Source organism: Vigna unguiculata, chromosome 6 (genome assembly GCF_037176805.1).
Source record: "Vigna unguiculata cultivar grain cowpea cultivar isolate G323 ecotype 2 chromosome 6, ASM3717680v1, whole genome shotgun sequence".
In the NCBI taxonomy this organism is placed as follows: Eukaryota; Viridiplantae; Streptophyta; class Magnoliopsida; order Fabales; family Fabaceae; genus Vigna; species Vigna unguiculata.
In genome coordinates, this window is record NC_140797.1 from 35623617 (window position 1) to 35644351 (window position 20735).

The 20735-nt window shown below is 35.8% G+C and overlaps 1 protein-coding gene across 1 annotated transcript; it reads right to left on the minus strand.

Annotated features, from left to right (window-relative positions):
- Positions 1 to 91: 91 nt before the first annotated feature.
- Positions 92 to 18442, minus strand: LOC114189176 (ATP-dependent zinc metalloprotease FTSH 9, chloroplastic-like). The gene is made up of 13 exons (XM_028077880.2): positions 17549 to 18442; positions 6815 to 6880; positions 6571 to 6705; positions 6361 to 6426; positions 4927 to 5112; positions 4397 to 4483; positions 4182 to 4295; positions 3942 to 4066; positions 2802 to 2910; positions 2375 to 2500; positions 1393 to 1716; positions 1194 to 1317; positions 92 to 627 (listed from the first exon to the last, which is right to left on the minus strand). The coding sequence occupies exons 1-13, from the start codon at positions 18347 to 18349 to the stop codon at positions 515 to 517; spliced, it is 2376 nt and encodes a 791-aa protein (XP_027933681.1). The 5' UTR covers positions 18350 to 18442; the 3' UTR covers positions 92 to 514.
- Positions 18443 to 20735: the final 2293 nt, after the last annotated feature.

The window sequence follows — 20735 nt, forward strand, 5'->3', positions numbered from 1 at the left end:
TGGGCCAGACCAGTTTTATTTCATGGAAGAAAAGAGGCCACCATTTGGAAATGGACTTCGTTAAATTGTCACTAGCAATTCTGACAAGATATTTTTGGAGTAAAACATAGCAGAGTCCTGAATACTTCACAGTATCAAACTGTACAGAAATAATTACATTTGCAGGCAATCACATGTGACCACAATAATTGTAAGTGTAAAACAAAATTCATCTAACAACATTTATGTAATAAAGGTGGCACCAATTGATGAATAAATTTTGAACCTTTCCATTTCCCATGGCTTTGGAGCTTTGGAGAGTGAATTATAACACAAACAACAGGCTGGCTACATGTTAAAAACGATGCCAAAAATTCACCTTACAGGACTGTACAAAGTTGTAATGGTGAATTCATGCTATTTGAGATATAACTTCACTGTCTTCAGGGAAATGGTGTCAACTTATATCCCAAGTTACAGTCCACATAAGTTATAATAGACAGCTCTCAACTATCAGCTTCAGGGAAATGATGTCTTACGATGGGAGAAGAGGTTGTTGTGCACCTTTGACAAAGGTGGCAAGCTCTGTTGGTGCTACCACCATTCTTAACCACTTTTGTAGCTCTTCACCCTCAACTTTCTCCTTTTCTGAAGAATAAGCACCATAGAGCATCAGAACTAAGCCAGAATGACGAGTTTCAACAGTATCGTATACATTCACGAAAGCAAATGATGCTAACATCTCAAATTAATTAAAATCCCGTACATGAACAATTTATTGAATAATAAACTCCAGGTGGAATGAACTTGTAAGCCTAAATCTAATAATCTCCACTCCTACTTTATTGATTTCAGAAGCTGTAAATCCAAATCTAGCATAATTCTTCATGCCATTTCACTGATGGCTTAATGACACAAGTGAATATACAAACAACACATGCATGTATAAGGCAGATGAGCATTTGTTCACACTTCAGACCAAACAGCTAATGCCATGGGGCATGTAACATTGATATCAAGAGTTATGTACTTGAACACGTTCAAGTATAATTCATTATATTCTTTATTTAAACAGTACACCCTTAACTCTAAACATATCAATTAATCATTTAAGTATGTTATAAGATATTACATGTATTCATTGCTATTAATTTGTAATGGCCAGAGAACACACTGCTAGATCACCTAACATTAAGAACAGTAAGCATAATTACCTTCCAAATCAGCACCAAGACCCTCCAAAACAGTTGGATTTGCTCGGATAATGGATAGTGCTACAGCCAGTGCAGACTGCAGTAATGTTTGCACCTCTTTTTGAACAAGATCAACAAGATGTCCCTGTTGAATTCAGACTAAAATCAGCATAAGAAAGAAATTGAATAGGAAGAATAAAAAATTACAGAACTGCAAGACCTGATCCCTTCCCCAAGGAACTGCTCCCCCAAACTCATCAACTCCACCACTAGAAAGTGTGGCTATTGAAACAGGGCCTATGGTCTGATTAAGACCATATTCAGCTATAGCTTTGTATGCCATGTCAGTTGCCCGTCGTATGTCATCAAGTGCCCCTGTTGATACTCGACCAGAAAAAGCAATTTCTTCAGCAGCACGTCCTCCAAGAAGGGTCACCAGGCGACCATGCAACTCATCAACAAATAGCAAGTATCTATCCTCGGTTGTTGGAGGAATATAAGTAAATCCCAAAGCCCCTCCTGACCTTGGCAATATACTTAGTTTCTGATGACAAACAAGATATTAAGGCATTGAATCATCCTTAAAAAGTATTTAATTATTAATGAAGAGCAACATATAGATTTCCAAGATACAACTTATATATACACAAGTAGGCAGCAAATTTTAAGAGTAGCTTCTACAACTGAGTATTGTTTACAAATAATATGACGATGAATAAAAAAAATGAAGCACAACCCAAACTTAATGGAGCACGGTATATACAGTAATTTGCCTGCAGAAGCTCCTATCTCAGATTTTCACAATTTCACCTCTCTTGTATTTATCAGATATCCTCCAGAACTTTATACATTATTCACCATAACATCTAGAATTTCTAAATATCAACAATGCAAAAATCCTATTGAAAATTAACTCATCCACCTCATCTCTCATCCTCAACCCCATAAAGATAAGCAAAAACAATTTCTGGCCAATGGCTAAGAATCTCAAATACAAGAAGTGAACTAGAAATAATCAATCATCACAGTAAATTTAAATATAAATGCAGTAATTCCAGTTGTAGGTTAATATACCAAGAATTCTAAAATCTAGCAACTGAAATCCAAAATTTCAAATAGGCAAATATGCATAGCTCAATCCGCATATCTGCAATGACTGTGACATTTTTTAGTTACCAGTATCAGCATCTTCAACCATTTACCTCAACACGTGGTTGTCCAGGAAGAAGCTTTGCAACTGCAGTACCTACTACGGCATGACCAGCCTCATGTCGTGCAACTACAGCCTTCTCACTTCCTCGCAACTTTGCAGTCTTCTTCTCTATGCCCTAAAACAAATAATTTGGTTCATATTTAACACAACCAATTGCAGAACTGAAATTTTTAATTTCATGTTCATTTGACAGAAAAATGTGACCAAACTACATGCAGCAACAGTCAAGTATGTAAAAATTAGATACATAAACATCCAAGATCATGAAAAGAACCAAAGGACATCAAAACAGTCAATGTTGGTTATCACTTGAGTACAAGTTAGACTACTTTTATCCATACCATACAACTAAGTAGAGAAGTAAAGACCAACTAATTAAAGTGAATTATAGGCCATCTTGAGAAAGTTTGACTTACAGCTATAGATCTTTCTACAGCTTGGATGAAATCAAGTTTTTCCACCACAGTTTTATTTTGTCTTCCGGCCAGTAGAGCAGCCTCATTTACAAGGTTTGCAAGATCAGCTCTAAAACAATATAACAAGCAAGGTAGTCAAAATCAGGAATTCTAACTTTAGGAAAGGGTAAAAATTGTAATGAGAATCACAAGATTTAACAAAATTAATACACATTAGGTAATATTCTTATAAATTAGTATATACACAAATTAGTGTGTGTGTGTGTGTGGGTGTGGGTGTGGGTGTGGGGGTGTGTGTGTATACAACCCATATTCCTTAAATGTCACAAATCATATTCACAAGTCATAGCCCATAAAGTAGTAAAAGCTTAACAACACCAAAACACAAGTACACAACACATCAAGTTATAGCTAACACGGCATAAAACTTGAACACCTCAAGCAAATAGTAATATTTTAATCCTAGATTCTAGATGTCTAATTTAATAATGTGCCACATTATAATCACAAGGATCCAACATTTGATCCTCATCTTCAGCTCCATCAACTGGGAACAAGGCAACAGAAGAAAAAAAATGTGGGTGTGGGGAACAAGAAGATAGCAAGAGGGTGCATTCAAACAGAAACGGCAAAAGCATAAAAACCCTATGTCAACAGAGAAACAAAGAAATTCAAATTCAAGCAAAAAATAGAACAGAGAACAGAGACAAAATGATGGGTGACAGCTGAAGTTCAGTTTTCATTGTTGCAGATGCCTAGTGAAGAAGGAGCAGCCCAATGCTAGGGTTCCCTAATTGAACAAAATGAAAGAAGCTTCGAACAGTGTTGAACCAAATTGGGGGTCACTCACTTTTAAAGCGGGTACAAAAAAAAAATCATTTGACAAAAATTTCATACCATATCAGTTTCAATTAATAAAAACTCACACGCTTTTATAGATTTTATGACTTGAATCCCAATTTCATTGGCCATTTGAATTTTTCAGAGGGATTAAAATATGATTTTTTTACTAGCATTGTAACAAGTAAAACAACAATAGTTTTATCCCACTAGGTGAGGTAATGATGAACAAGTTTCCAACTGAAATTCAAATCTCCATATTTTCAAAAGAGGGAGAGTTGGTGAGAGCAGCATACTTACCCAGTAAAACCAGTAGTCATACAAGCAATGTCACCAAGGTCAACATCCTTGGCTAAAGGAAGTTCCTTCTTGGAAACGTGAACTTTTAAGATGGCTTCTCTTCCAATCCTATCAGGTGTTTCTACCTAAGAATTATGGGAAGTTTAGTAAAGATATACATAATGTTGATAATTGTCGATTAATATCAATGTTTAAACTATAGGACATCATGTACTAAAAATTAAAAAATAGAATACAGACCATAACTACTCGATCAAATCTTCCTGGCCGTCGAAGTGCAGGGTCCAAGACATCTGACCTATTAGTAGCTCCAAGAACAATCACTGCAGAATTGCTATCAAACCCATCCATCTCCTGCAATGCAACTTTTAACAAATTAGTTTTATTCAAGTAGGTTTAACTGATTTATTTCTTTACATTCACAAAAAAACAGAGAATGTCAAAGGAATGCTGACAGTGAGCAACTGATTCAAGGTTTGCTCTCGTTCATCATTGCTGACCATGCGAAATTTTCCATCACGACTTTTAGCTACAGCATCTATCTGCATACCAAAAGAAACGTTGTTCTGTTTAATATATAGTAGGTGTATTTTGGATAACTGCAAAAATTAAATTATTTCCATAATCAATTATTGTTATACTCGATTATAATTAGAATAACATTTTGTTTCATTAAGTGTGCCAAAAAGTTATTTTAAGATAATTAATTTCATTTGGACACAGCAAAAAAATATGTACAAAACTTTAAAAAGAAAATAAACTGTTAAGAAATAATCATTAGTTCCAAATTTTCTTATTCATAAAATTAGTTCATTTTTTCAGGAAAAAAACAAATCTTTTACAAATTTCAGCTATTATCTCAAAAATGCAGCTGAAATTGTAAACAGCTTTCCTATCACAAAAACAGCTGAAATCTTTAATTAATCTTTCCCAAATATGTTGAACCAAATGATCCAGCAGAACAGAAGAATATATATTTCTATACCTCATCGATAAAGATTATGGCCGGAGCCTCCTTTTTTGCCCTTGCAAATAGATCTCTAACACGGGAGGCACCCATACCAACATACAACTCTACGAACTCACTAGCAGAACAACTTATAAATGGCACATCAGCTTCCCCAGCCACAGCCTTTGCTAGTAAAGTCTTACCTGTGCCAGGAAGACCCACCTGTAAGATAACCAATAGATATTCACTGCCTAGATATCAATCTAAAGCAATATTAAAAATCCTCACACATACAGAAAAGACAGAAGTTAAAACCTTTCAAGAATTAATGCCCAAGACTATCTATGCCATGCACAGCATGATGCGGTCCCCTATATTGCAAGCTAATGATTACTTAAAATAAGAGAATATGTTACGAGGTATTGGATTAGAATTTGAAAGGATTTAAAAGATATTTTGGATAAAAAATTCTTATGTTATTCAATCACAACTATCACAGTTTTTCAGGAGGACAACAAATTCATTAATATTCAATTACAACAACTTATAAAAGTCTTCCAGTATTCAACAATTACAAATTTCAATAGATTAGGATTTAGGATGGATTTCATGTGATTTTTAATACGAGACTTGCCTAGAAACTTATTCTTTCTTTTCCAACTAGTTGTCAGAGTTTTCCTTCTCCCATTACACATAATCTTTTCTCTTTTCGTTGAAGACAAGGTCATGGTTGCGCTGATACATTTTTAGTTAAACCAGTTGAGAGATTTTCACACTCAGCATTACTAGATAACAAAATTGAACTTATTATTGATACCCAAGAGCAAGAATGAGAAAATGTTAATGTGTAGAGGGCTAGTACAGCTTATATATGTGGACAATTGTTGCTTAGCATGACATAGAGCTAGAATCTATTAGCTATTAAAAAAATTGTATTCATTTTACTTGTTCTTTTCTAAACCTTATCATTTATTCGTTGTTTTATCATTGAATCTGGTTATATTTAATGTTTTTTATAAACCTGTGGAATATTTTGAAATCTCAAATCAATTCAATAAAATCTTTTCAAATCATTTAAATTCTGATATAAATCAAATTAAATCTAAACTAAACAATCCTGGTTATAAAAGTCTTGATCTTTTATGATACAGATCAAATAAAATCTAAACTAAAAAATCTTGATTATAAAAGTCTTAATATTTTAAGTCATAACATTACTACGTAGTCTATTAAAATCCACAAGACGTTTTTATTCCAAAAATAGTCTTTTAAAATCTCAAACTAGACTCGTGTCATGGAAGTAGACAATCCTGTTAGATTTTTAACCCAGGAATTCCCCCCATTGAAAATTTGACATAAGTGACCCATTCTCAAACAATGAGTCACAGCTAATGTTAGCTAACAAACAACAACATATGGTTTCAGCTCAGTATACGAGTATCATTTTCAGACACTGTATCTATAACTTACCAAGAGAACACCACGGGGTGGGCGAGCACCAAGCCTAACATATCTGTCTGGATTTCGAAGAAATTCCTGGCAAGTGAACATCAGCATTGTAAAAACTAAAACCTTGTATCACCAGAAAAACTGAAGAGAATATAAGATAAAGCTAAACAATAAAGAGCCTTTAACCCTACAGACTCTAAGTGGTGAAAATGACAAGAGAATCCAGCTTACCACAATCTCTTCTAACTCCTCTTTAGCTTCATCAACACCAGCAATATCAGCAAAAGTTACTGTTTCTCCTTGTTCAGATGACTTCCTACCAGCAGAAGTGCCTGATTTGCGGTTCCGAATCTGACCAGCTGTATGCTGTGCAGCATACAATTGTTAAGAAAAAATATCATTTTAAAGCTGTAGGAAGCCTAGGTTGTATGAGAAGGTCCAAGGAATTAAGATGGGACAGAATGCAAACTCGCACCTGAGAAAAGCTTCCAGGGACTCTATGAAGAAGCCCTGCAAGCACAGCAGCATAAAACAAGGCTATCTGTGAATATGAGAATGAAGTCAGTATGCCACGTGTGATGAATCATATCATCATGGAATCTACCTCAAAAACCGAGGAAACTTATAACTAATTGGAATAAGCAGGTGAATATTTTGAACAAGTGATACAACATTGAATTGATAATAGAATACTAGTGAAAGTGAAAATAACCGAGTCATAAACTATAAATACAATATGCATACTAAACAAATTTCAAAAAGCTTTTGTTATTTTGGGCACATTGTTCACAAGAATCCAATATAAAAGTTAGCTGTTACTAAATCATCAAGGTAATTCAATGCTTTAAGAAATTAATACTCCAAATAGGGTTATTGTGGCTTTCTGAAAATTATCCTTCTAAACTGGCATAATAATGATTCACAACGGATGGGAGCTGCATCCACAACTCTAACTGCTCTTAAAGGAGGAAACACTTAAGTGCCAAGGTTTTAGTCCAGCCCCTTCATTGTATTGGTAAAACAATTGTTTTGCTTCATTCTAAGAAATTATTGAGAACGTGCCTTTGGATGTTGCATACATTTAGCAAGATTTCATACTTGTTCCAGTTTGAATAAATCAAATTATTTTCATTCATTAGCCGTTAGTGGATTAGCTATTTCCTACTTTTCAGCTAAGTTATTAGTGTGGCTGCTAGAATCATGGGATGTGATATCTTAGTCAGTTATTTCTGAATGAATTTACATTAAGTTGTGTTAAGATAATAAGATGTTATAGAAAGCACTTTCTGTTGCACTCTATTCTTTTATCAATTTCTGTATCTTCACTGTATTCTCCCGTTAGCCACTGCCTTTATTGTTTTTAAACCGAACAGTTGGTATCATAACTCTCTTCTTGAGGACCTGTGTCTGTGTTTTACAATGCCATGGATTCTGAAACAACCAAGCTGCCCTCCCAATCTTTGATGGGAGAAACTACGAGCCCTGAACAGTGAGAAATGAATCTTACTTGGAGGTATTTGATATTTGAAAAGCTGTGAAAGAGAATTATGATGTCGTAAAGCTGTCAGACAATTCTACCCTGACCCAGATCAACAATTCTAAGGAGAATAAAACTCAAAAAAAAAAAGGCAAAATCATGCCTTTACGCTGGTATCTCTACAACCATCCTCACTAGGACCATGACTATCAAATCTGCAAAAACAATTTAGGATTATCTAAAGGTGAAATATGTTGGAGATGAAAGAATAAGAAAGCATGCAGATGCTTAATTTACAGAGGAAATTTGAGTTTCAAAGGATGAAAACAAAAGCTGCACAACTAAGATCCAACAGGCCTTGGAATATTCAAAGTCAAGATGAGGAGCAAAAGTTGTTTCATTTGATCCAATGAAGGAGCAGTAACTTGCATTTCCACTTATAGCAAGCTCAATCTTCCGCAAAAAAAAGGCTAGGTCATTTCCACATTTGGAAAAGAACTACATGCTGAAAAATCAACTAGTCCAAGGAGTTCCTTCCTCGACAGAAAAGCCAGCTGACAGATGAATCTGAGGCTTGTAGAATCGGGAAGCAAACAAGGAAACCATTTCCTAAAAGTAGTTGGACAGCCAGTCAAAGATTGCAGCTTGCTCACTCTCATGTTGTCAAACCACAAAGAACTCCATCACTAAAAGGAAGTGTCTATTATATAATATTTATTGATGACCTAACGAGAATGTGTTGGATTTACTTTCTTAAATACAAATTAGAAGTAGTTGTGGTGTTCTAGTAATTCAAAGCGTGATGAAAATCCAACCAATTGTTGTATTCAGATTTTGAGGTTGGACAATGGAAAAGAGTACATAGCTAATTAGTTTCAACAAACTTTTCATGAGACTGGGATTTAGAATCAATTGATGACTCCTTACACTCCTCAACAAAAATGGAGTAAGTGAAAACAAAAATAGATCAATCATGGAGATCGTCAAGTGTATGCTTCATCAAAAGGAATTAAAAAAGAAGTTTTGGACCAAAGTTGCAAATACTGTTTTGTTTATTCAAAACAGAATTCCTGCACAAGTAGTACAAAACAAACTTTTTTTGAATCCTAGTTTGGTTTTAAATTTGTTGCAAGATGTATCAATTGTCCAGTGATATAGACCAAATGGACCAAGTCATAATCAAATCGTGACACTTAAACTATTGTGCTCTCAAGTGGAAAGAGCTTATTAGCTATAGCTTTTGGCTCAATGTAAGTTGTCAATCCAACAATCAGTATCAGTGTCAAAGTCACAGATTCGGTTCTCAATTGAACAATTGTTGAGGGAGAGATTGTTGTAGGATGCATTAATTTTCCTATGATGTAGACCAAGTGAGCCAAGTTACCATTGTTTTGTAATGTTTGGACTGTAACACTCTTAAGTAGAAAGAGTTACAAGCTCACTATCTACTATGACTTTTGGTTTAGTGGTAAGCGTTCAATCCAACAAAACCTTCCCTTAATTTTTTAAAATATTTGGTTGTTTGTGATACTCATGTGTACCTCAAGTTAAGCGTGATAAGCTTGACAAAAGAGTTGAACAAAGAATATTTATTAGCTACAGAACAATCTCTAAAGCTTATAGTACTTTTCAACCTTCTTGAAGAGATTTCAGATAAATGAAACAGTGAAAAACTACACTGTTACTGTTTTACTACTGTTTATATAAGAAGATAGTAAGCAGAATACAAAGAGTCAAGGCCCAGTCCTAACCCTAACCCTAAAGAAAGGATCCCATACATGATAAATAAAATATTACATCTCAACACTCCCCCTCAAGCTGGAGCATATAGATCATATGCTCCAAGCTTGGAACATATAAATTGAATTCTAGGCCCTCTTAAAGATTTAGTCAGAATGTCTGCAAGTTGTTCATTAGAGCCGACAAACTCTGTAACAAGATCCTTGGATAGTAATTTCTCTCTAACAAAATGACAATCAATTTCTATATGCTTTGTTCTCTCATGAAACACCGGATTGGAGGCAATGTGAAGGGCTGCTTGGTTGTCACAATATAACTTCATCTGCTCATTTTCACAAAATTTCAACTCTTGAAGGAGTTGTTTAATCCATACTAGTTCACATGTAGCTAGAGCCATAGATCGATATTCCGCCTCTGCACTAGATCGAGCAACAACACTTTGTTTCTTACTTTTCCAAGATACAAGGTTCCCTCCAAGGAATACACAATACCCTGTGGTAGATCTTCTATCAATTGGACAACCAGCCCAATCTGCATCACAATACGCTTCAACTTGAGTACTTCCCTTGTTCTCATACAACAATCCTTGTCCTGGGTTACCTTTTACATATCTGAGAATGCGAATCACAGCATTCCAATGATCAATGTGGGGATTTTGCATAAATTGACTAACAACTCCCACTGGATAAGAAAGATCAGGTCTTGTTATAGTAAGGTAGATGAGTTTTCCAACCAACCTTCTATATCTCTCTGGATCTGAGAAAAGTTCACCTTGATCTCTTGTTAATTTTTGATTTGAGTCCATAGGGCTATCAATGGGCTTGCAATTTGTCAGACCTGTTTCTTCCAAAATATCAAGAGCATATTTTCTCTGTGCAATGATGACACCTTCTTTTGATTGCGCCACTTCAATACCAAGAAAATATTTAAGACGACCCAAATCTTTGGTCTGAAAGTGGCTAAACAAATGGTTCTTCAATTGAGCAATTCTAGTGATATCATTTCCTGTGATAACAATATCATCAACATAAACCATAAGATAAACACATTTGTCAGGAGAAGTATAACCATAAAATACTGAATGATCCGCTTCACAACGTTTCAATCCAAAATTCTGCACAACACGACTAAATTTACCAAACCAAGCTCGAGGAGATTGCTTCAAGCCATAGAGAGAACGATGCAACTTACAAACTAACCCAGACTCCCCCTGAGCAACAAACCCAGGAGGTTGCTCCATGTATATCTCCTCTTCCAGATCACCATGAAGAAAGGCATTTTTAATGTCCAACTGATACAGAGGCCATTGGCGAATGGCAGCCATAGCAAGGAAAAGACGAACAGAACTTATTTTAGCCACAGGAGAAAAAGTATCACAATAGTCAAGACCGTAAACCTGAGTATACCCCTTAGCGACGAGACGGGCTTTGAGTCGGTCTACAGCGCCAATCGAACCAACCTTAATAGCATAGACCCATCTACAGCCCACAGACTTCTTACTAGGAGGAAGAGAGACAAGTTCCCAAGTCCCACTGTGTTCAAGTGCTTGCATTTCATCAATCATGGCTTGTCTCCATCCAGGATGACCAAGTGCCTCATCAACATTCTTAGGAACCTTAATGGTAGACAAGGAGGAAACAAAAGAGAAATATGGAGGAGACAAACGATGATAACTCAAAAAGTTATAAATAGGATGTGGATTACGAGTAGAGCGAGTACCTTTCCGAAGGGCAATAGGCCAAGTGTGATCGGAGTCAAGAGAAGATGAAGAGGATGAAGGATCCATGATTCGAGAATCTGGTGGAGAAGGATTTGAGTCACAGGGGTCTTCAGGCAAGGAAGGAGTCACTGGAGTGCGACGCTGATATGTGAGAAGAGGTGGTTGAACAATGTCATTGGCATTTTGAGGTTGAGTTTCAGGAAGAACCAAGGGATCACAGGATGGTAAAGGAAGGACTTGTTGAATAGATGAACTCTCCTCCATGGAGGACAAGAAAAAAGGTGTGTCCTCAAAGAATGTAACATCAGCAGACATATAATACCTTTTGGTTGAGGGAGAATAACATTTATACCCTTTCTGAAGGCGAGAATATCCCAAAAAGACACACTTAATAGCCTTTGCAGAAAGTTTATCAAGACCTGGAGAGACATTATGAACAAAACAAGTACATCCAAACACACGTGGAGAAACACGATACAAAGGATCATTTGGAAAAATTATCGAGTGAGGAATTTTATTTTCAATAGAAGAAGAAGGCATCCTATTGATTAGAAAACAAGCAGTGAGGACTGCATCTCCCCAATGATGAATAGGAACATTGGTATTCAACATGAGAGAGCGTGCAGTTTCGATAAGGTGTCTATTCTTTCTTTCGGCTATGCCATTTTGTTGTGGAGTATGAGGACATGTTGACTGATGTAAAATTCCTTGGGAAGATAAAAATGAGGAAAACGCAACAGAAAAATATTCCTTAGCATTATCACTTCTGAGAATTTTAATTGTCTTCCCAAATTGGTTCTTAATTTCATTAAAGAAGGACACAAATATGGATAAAAGTTCCGATCTTTCTTTCATTAGATAAACCCAAGTACATCGAGAGAATTCATCAATGAACGTTACAAAATAGTTAAAACCAAAAGAAGTGACACGACTTGGTCCCCAAACATCAGAATGAACAGTAGAAAAAGCAAAATTACATCGTGTCTCAGACTTTTTAGGGAAGGAAGATCTAACATGCTTTCCTAACTGACACGATTCACAATCTAAGGCATGAATGTGTTTGAGACTCGGAACCATCATCTTCAACTTAGACAAATTTGGGTGACCTAAACGATCATGCAAAAGTTTTGGGGATGAAGTTGCAAAACAAGATACTGAGGAGCTTGGTTTTAGGAAATAAAGTCCCCGTGACTCATGTCCTTCTCCAATCAGACGACCCGTACCATGTTCCTGTATAGCAAAGGAATTAGCAGTAAAGGTTACAGAACAATTTAAGGAACGAGTCAATTGACTCAAAGAGATTAAATTATAAGGACAATGAGGAATGTACAAAACAGAGTTTAAATTTAGTGAAGGTGATAAAGAAACTTTGCCAATTCCTTGAGATGCCACTTTGGATCCACTTGCAACAGTAATAAAATGAGGACTTTTGGGAGAGGAAATGGAGGAAAATGAGGAAATGTTACCAGAGACATGATCTGAGGCACCTGAGTCAAGAATCCATGGACTAAGACCTTCCACAGATTGAGAGATGCATGCAGTTGACATTGAAGAGGATGGGTCAGGATTGTTGGATTTCTCAGATTTGTACCTCAAGAATTCTTGGTACTCTTCATCAGAAATTCTAGATTCTAAATGATCAGACTTGGACACATGAGCAGCTTTATCGGGAAAACCATGTAAGGAATAACACTTGTCTTGGGTATGGCCCATTCTATTACAATATGAGCATTGAGGACGCCCACTTCGACCACCACGTCCTCCACGGTTGCTCCGACCTCCTCCTCTTCCTCATGGTGCTACCATTGCTGATGTTTCAAAAACATCAGTTGAACTTTCATCTTTGACCAATGTAGGTACACGAAGAAGTCTAGTAACTAAGTTGTCCATCGAAGGGATTTGATCACTGGCTAAAACTTGATCACGCACATGATCAAAAGTCGAGTGTAGGCTCCTCAGAATTAAGACCATGTAAAACTTATCAAGTTTTTTGTTGATATCTTCTAATGAATCAGCCACAAAAAAACTCTTCAATTCTTCTACTGCAGCCCTAGCCTTTCCGATATGAGAAACCATATCATGATTGATTTGTTTGAGTGAGGCTACTCTTTGAGTTGCATCAAAGAGGCGTTGAATGTCGTTAGCAAAAATATCTTGTGCCCTTTTCCAAAAAGAGAAGCATGTCTTGTAAGGTCTCAAAATGTCTAAGACCCCTTGCTCAACTGATTGCCATAAAACAGCACACAACTGAAAATCCAATTTCTGCCACTTAGGTTTCTCTTCCTCTGAAATATTAGAGACCTCTTTTTCAAGATGATCATGATAACCTTGACCAAGAAACCACAACTCCACCGAAGCTGACCAAGAGGAGTAATTTTTCCAGTTCAGTTTCGCAGAGGTAATAATAGGAGTAGCTGATAGAGAGGGAGACATTCCACCCGTAGAAGCCATTAAAAAAAAACTTAACTTTTGAGAAGAAACCCTAGGTTCAAGATATGGTCACCGAAACAGAGAACCAAGAGCAGATATAAGACCAGGAGGCTCCGGCGAGACGAACGACGGTGGCGCGGCGCGATTCCGGCGCCGGGAAGGCGGCGCATGGTGTACACGCGCTTGAAGGTCGCCGGAGAGAAGCGGAGCGTGGCGGCGCGTGCGGAGGTTTCTGGGGACGTGACTTGCGGGGATGGGTTGCGCTCCTCGAGGCGCACCTAACCCTGACTTCGCCGGAGTAAACACGCCGACGGCGACGGCGACGACGGCGGACGGCGGCGGACAGTGGCGGAAGACGGCGGACGATGATAGTCACTGTGACAAACAGTGAAGATGAACCAGACTCATGTTCTGGCTCTTGATACCATCTTGAAGAGATTTCAGATAAATGAAACAGTGAAAAACTACACTGTTACTGTTTTACTACTGTTTATATAAGAAGATAGTAAGCAGAATACAAAGAGTCAAGGCCCAGCCCTAACCCTAACCCTAAAGAAAGGATCCCATACATGATAAATAAAATATTACATCTCAACAAACCTAAAACTAGAAAATTTCTTATAAGTAGAAATATGTACTTTATGGAAGAAGAAAGCTGGTGTTGGAGATACTCAAAGAAGAATCAAAACGTTGTACTGGAGCTTGAAGATCAGTAGATGATGCACCAGTTCAAGCCACAAGGTTGCTTTCTAACATCTACCAAATAAGCAATGCAAAGTGTGCAATATAGCTGTGTGAACCAGCCAGTTTTGAAGCTGCTATGGAGCAGAAAGGTTAGCAGGAATGAAAGAGGAGATGTCCATGACTGAGAATCAAACTTGGATGATGGTTCCAAGACCTCACGACAAAATATCATAGGGGTGAAGTGAGTGTTTCAAACAAAACCCAATCTCAGTGGTTCCTTAATCAAGCACAAAGCAATGCCTGTTGCGAAGGGCTATTCTCAAACTTATGAGTTGATTATGCATATATCATTGCTCCAGTAGGAAGGCTTGATACAATAAGGTTGCTAATTGTCATTGTTGCACCAATGCAAGTGTTTAAAATGGACATCAAGTCAGCCTTTCTAAACGTTTTTTTGTAGAAGGAGATTCATGAAGGTTTTGTGATCAAAAGATAAGAAGATAAAGTCCATTTGCTAAAAAAGGCTTCATGTGGCTTGATGCAAACCCCTGGGGTAGTACAGTAGAATTAATGATCATTAGTTGAGCTTGGGCTTTCAAAACAGCCAATCCAAAGCTACACTAAATGTCAAGAGTGTTGAAGCAGATATTTTAATCATTTTTTGTGTTGATGATCCTTTGGTGACAGGAAGCAACCTAGCACAAATTAATGAATTCAAGCTAGAAATGAAGGATGTCTTTGAGATGACTGAGATTGGTCTCATGACCTACTTTCTGTGCATGGAAATCACTTAGAAGAAGAATGAGATTTTTATTTGTCCAAACAAATATGCAAAATAGAAGCCAAATAAGATTCAGCTAGATGAATGCAAAATAGTAAACACTCCTATGAATCAAAAGGAGATGCCCAACAAGGAGCATAGAGCTGATAAAGTTGATGAAGCGCATTTTAGAAGCTTCATTGGATGTCTAATGTATCCCACATCCACATGGCCTAACATTTAATTTCCTATTAGTGTGTTGTCAAGATGCATGCATTGTGCTAGTGAATTGTGCTTTAAGGCAGCAAAAAGATTGTGAGATACACCAAAGGGACTGTCAAGTACTACCAAGTACAAGGCTTTCAAATTATTTGGTTTTTCTGTTTGATTGGGCAGGTAGCTTAGATTATATGAATAGTACTTTAGGTTAGGGTGTTGTTTTAATAGACTTGGGTCACAAGCAAGATAAAGAACAAACAATTTTGCCAATAACCAAGCAACAATTTCCATTTCACATAATCTTGTGTTTCATGGGAAGACCAGGTATTTTTATGAAAAGTTGGTTCAATTAAGACAAGTTCAAGAAAATGGTGATGCAAATCTTGTTTACTGTCGAATAGAAGACCATGTTGTTCACATTTTCACCAAATCTTTTCCATTCAGCAAGTTTGAATTCCTAAGGAAGAAGCAAGGAGCTTGCCACCTCCAAGGCAAGAAGGAGAGTTGAGAGTGTGCCTTTGGATGTTGCATATATTTAGGAAGCTTTCATGCTTGTTTCAGTTCGAGTGAATCAATTTGTTTTGTTTCATTAGCATTAGTTGATTAGTTATTTCCTATTTTTCAGCTAAATTATTATTGTGGTTGCTAGAATCAGTTAATTCTAGTTAATTCTGAACGTGTGTAAAGTAAGTTACATTAATATAATAAGATGCTAGAGGAAGAACTTTCTGTTGCACTCTATTTTTCATCAAGTTTTATATCTTCAGGGTTTTCTCTTCTGTTAACCACTGTTTTTTGTTCTTCTTAAACCAGCAAATACAACCATAATTCTTGTACCTCTTTATATTTGCATTATTTTGTGCATATTGTCCTCATGAATGCAATAAAAGGTTAATTACTATTAAAAATCAAAGTAATTGAATGTTTTGGGAAAAGGTTAAATATATTTATACTTCCTAAACTTTGACACAAAATTAAAATTTGTCTTTGTCTAAAACTTTGATTAAGTTTGGTTTTCAAACTTAAAACATGAATAGTTATAATGCTCCTAACCAATTGTATTAAATTTGTTTGACATGTCAAAAACAATGTTTCAAGTTGGCGTTTGAGCTGTTTAAATCATTTGACAACTTCCAACTCAAATGCGAGCCTATAACATTTTTAACAAAAAAAGAAATTACATTGTTTATTATATTCATTCATTTTTAGATTTTAAAGACCAAAATATATCAAAGTTTGAGACAGAGTCAAATTCCAATTTTGAGTCCATGTTTAAAAACTACAAACATATTTAACCCTTTAAGAAATTAATACTCCAAATCAAACTATTATCCTTCCAAAATTTATAATGGTTTGCAAAGGATGGGAGCTACATCCACCACTCTAACTGCTTATCAAGAAGAAGGAAACACTTATGTACCTAAATTTTAGTCCATCCCCACCATTGTAGCTATTCATATTGGGCATTCACCGAGTTTAAATTTTTTGGTAAAACAATTGCCTTGCTTCATTCTGAGAAATAACTATAATTCGTATTCCTCTTTCAGGTCTCAATTTTATTTATTCAAACAATTGTACATTCTGCAACCAGAACATTAAGCTTCAAAACACCTGCCCCCAAAATAAGGTAAAAGAAAATAATTAGAAGGGTGCTAAGGCTACCCGAAAGTGAGAGGTTAAGGCATTTATCACTTATGTGTAGAAAATACATACCTTGAGTTTTGTATTAAAACTCAAGGATGAAAATTGTGTAGAAAATTAATGTTGGTAGTTAGTAGTTAGCCCCATACTAGAAACTGCAGGATGGTAGTAATGTGTTGAAAATAACCACGGATGGTTAGGTGCATATATCTGATAGTAGATTTTGTAAAAGAATACTCCCTATAGGAAAGGTTTGTTCAATGTTCATCATTTGTTACTTAATCATTTGCTGTTCTATAAGAGGCTCTTCATATCCAATTCCGGAATCAACCTCCTCACAGAACAAAAGCCCTGTCCCATTATGTGAAGTTGGCTAAATGGATCGTATGGCGCCATTGCTCTAACTAAATTCAGATAAGCTATAACTCACATTAAAAAGTCTCTAGCACCAAAGTAATAATGCTATTACTAGTTTAATTCTCAAACTTCATATATCTCTAAAATCACACGCATAACATAGGTGTTGCCACATGCTTACCAGTGCAGAGTTAAAGAATCCACCAGAACGCTTATCCGGGGACCCAAACTCCACCTTATTGTCCAGCATCTTTTCATAGGGAGTTCTGATATCACTTGGCCTTGTGGTAGTGTAAACTATCCTCTTAGTTGGCGCAACACTCTTCACCAAGGATTCTGATTCTTGCATCCTAGTAATATTACTACTACTACTACCACCACCATTCACTGCAACAACATCACCACCACCATCGTGGCTTGTTCCAACACCAGCCTTCAGCTTGAACATGATGTGGACCCCATCCACCTCCACCTTCTGCACCTGGTCACCATTGATCCGACTCAAAAACTCGCTATAAGGCACACTCACAAACACCGTCGGAGCCTTCGGGTCCGACCCGGGCAGTGGGATTCCGGGTCGGAGCAACCGCATGACGAAGAACCCAATCCCTATTTGCAAAAGCAGGATCCCAATTTCCTGAACCTGAATCAGTGGCTGCCACCGCCACCGACGCCATCGAGACCACCACCCGTCCTTCCGCCGGTTCGAACCAGCATCGTCTTCCTCGGTCTTCTCCTCGCCGGAATCGGCCGCGGAATCTGGTTCGCCGGCAGAACGACACGCCCATGATGATCGATGGTGACCCCACAATCCGTACCTAAGAGGAACGTTGGGCAAAATTGGGCATCGGAAACAACGGAGGGTGTCGTCGAGGGAGGGAAGGGAAACCCTAGAATTTGCGCGGGAAAACGGTTGGTAGGGTTTTAATTTCGTGTGGGTTAAAGCTGAGAAATAGTGATAATGATACTCTAAAGGTAACATTCGAAGCGAGTGAGAAAGACCCGGACACGAAAAATCAGAACTTAAAACGTGGGTATTGGAGTTTGCAGAGTTGCAACAATGGAGGGTGAAGGCCAAAGAAGAAAGAAGAAAGAGAAGGTTATTTGAAAAGAGAATGATAACCGTTGGATTGAGGGGGACTTGGAAGATCTGAACCGTCAATGTCCTTGTTTTTCGACACTGTAGTCAATGGTCAATAATATTCCTCATCACTCATGTTTTGTTTTTATCGTGCGTTTTGTATTTTTGTATTGTTTTTCTTAATTTCATAGGCATGCATGGACTATGCATTTTAATAATTTTTTAACTTGTGTTCCTAATGTTGTCACAAAAAAAACAAAACTTGTGCTCCGTTTTATATGAAAAATGTCATGACATTCCAAAACTAAAATAAATAAATAAATACTTTGTGGATAAGATTTTGAAGAAATTTGGGTTTCGAATAAATTCAAGTTCACATTGAGGATTGGTCCATAAAAAAAAAAGTATGGAACCAAGGAGCCTAATTTATTTTGTGCATAAATTATGCTAAGAATATTAAAAATCATAGTCAAGTAGAGTAACATTTACTTGTAAAAGAATTAATGTTTTTTTAATAAATGTAATAAAAATATATGTTTGACTTAGAAGGGTTTCCCGGTACATGACTCGTGATAAGTTGAAGCATTAAGTCTTGAAAGAAACATAAAAGGATTTTAAATTTAAAATGTTAGGTTTCAAATAAGATTTTAAATTATCAATGATATTTATATTTATACTATTATATAAATGAGATTCATCCTTTTAGAACACACATCTATTTTCCAATTTAACTGTTTAATATGATAGCATAAAAGTAGTTCTTTCTTGAATGTATGTACTCCAAATATTGTATAAATAGATGAGATTTTTTTTGCTTAAGAGAGCAATTTACTTTTGTAAAAAACATTTGAAATGATTTGTGACAACATATTATGAAATATTGAAATTTTAGAATTTTATAAAAATTATTAAATTACATAAAATTATATAATTTTATCTAAAAGTAAGAATTTTATATATATATATATATATATATATATATATATTGAATGTGGTTATTCATCTTAATAATTTTATTTTAATAGATTTAAAGTTGGAATAATACTTAGGATTTTGATATATTACTTTTAAATAAACTCTTTCTAAATGCACATACTTTTACTATTGTAGGAAGGATTTAAATTTCTTGCTATAAAGGATTTTGGAATGCTTAATGACTGTATATTATTTATATTATTTGGATAAGAAATTTAATCAAAGATTAAAATTTTAAAATTGAGTAATTGAATTATTTCAAATTAGATAGTTTCAAAATTCATTTAGAAAAAGTAAAAGTTTGAAATTATTCAAATCCTCAAATTCATATTTTGTTACGCTATCCTCGTTTTAATTATAATTGGAATGTAGTTATATTAAAAGTGTGTTTTTTTTTTTGGGAAGAATAATTTGAAGGAGGGGTAGATGATTGATTTGGATAGATTGAGATTAAACTTTCTGTTGTTATTTTGAAGGGATTTGGAGATAACGATGAAGTGAATTTGAGAGTAAAGTTTATAAAAGTTTGTGAAGGATTTGACTAATTAAAATAAAATTTAATAGATAAAAAATAAGATTATCAAATTGTCCTTAGTGTTAAAAGTAATATAAAATGATATTTAGATGAATTGTAATTGTTTTTTATTTTTTTATGATGAATAAAATAATTATTAATTGAAATAAATAAAACTTATAATATATTCGGTATAAAAATTTAATATTTTTTATTTTCAATAAGAAAGCTCTTAAAATTAAATATTTGTTATCACCTTATTTAGGAAGTGGAATAGGTTACAAAAAACAAAGAGTTCATTCCAAACGTGTGTTCATTTTTTAGATCCAGTTCCAAAACTCCTATACTTGATTTCGTTCATGTGTGGCCTACTCCATTTTCTCCCCATGTTGGACCACATAGCCTACCTTCGACAGTGGGTTCTTCACCATGCACAGACCTCCAACACACTCCTCATAATACGCGCATATATAGGGGATGGGATCAGATGAAGCGGGATGGGATGCAAGGTTAGTTTGGTAATTACCTTATTAGATGAAGTGGGATGAGATTTTAACCTTCTCCTACTGATCTGCGTCTTTCCTTTCGTTCAAATACACCTAAACGAACGTAAAGTCACTCCTAATCCTCGCTCGCTATTCTCTTTTATTAGTGCATCCACATAAACGAACACGGTATAACTAAAGTTAAGATATTGTTAAAAGAACTACTTTTCATTTCAAATTAACCTAAGAGTTATTCATTCATGTTCTTATTTTTTATTTACATTGTTAAGATTTTTGTTATGAATTTTTCGGC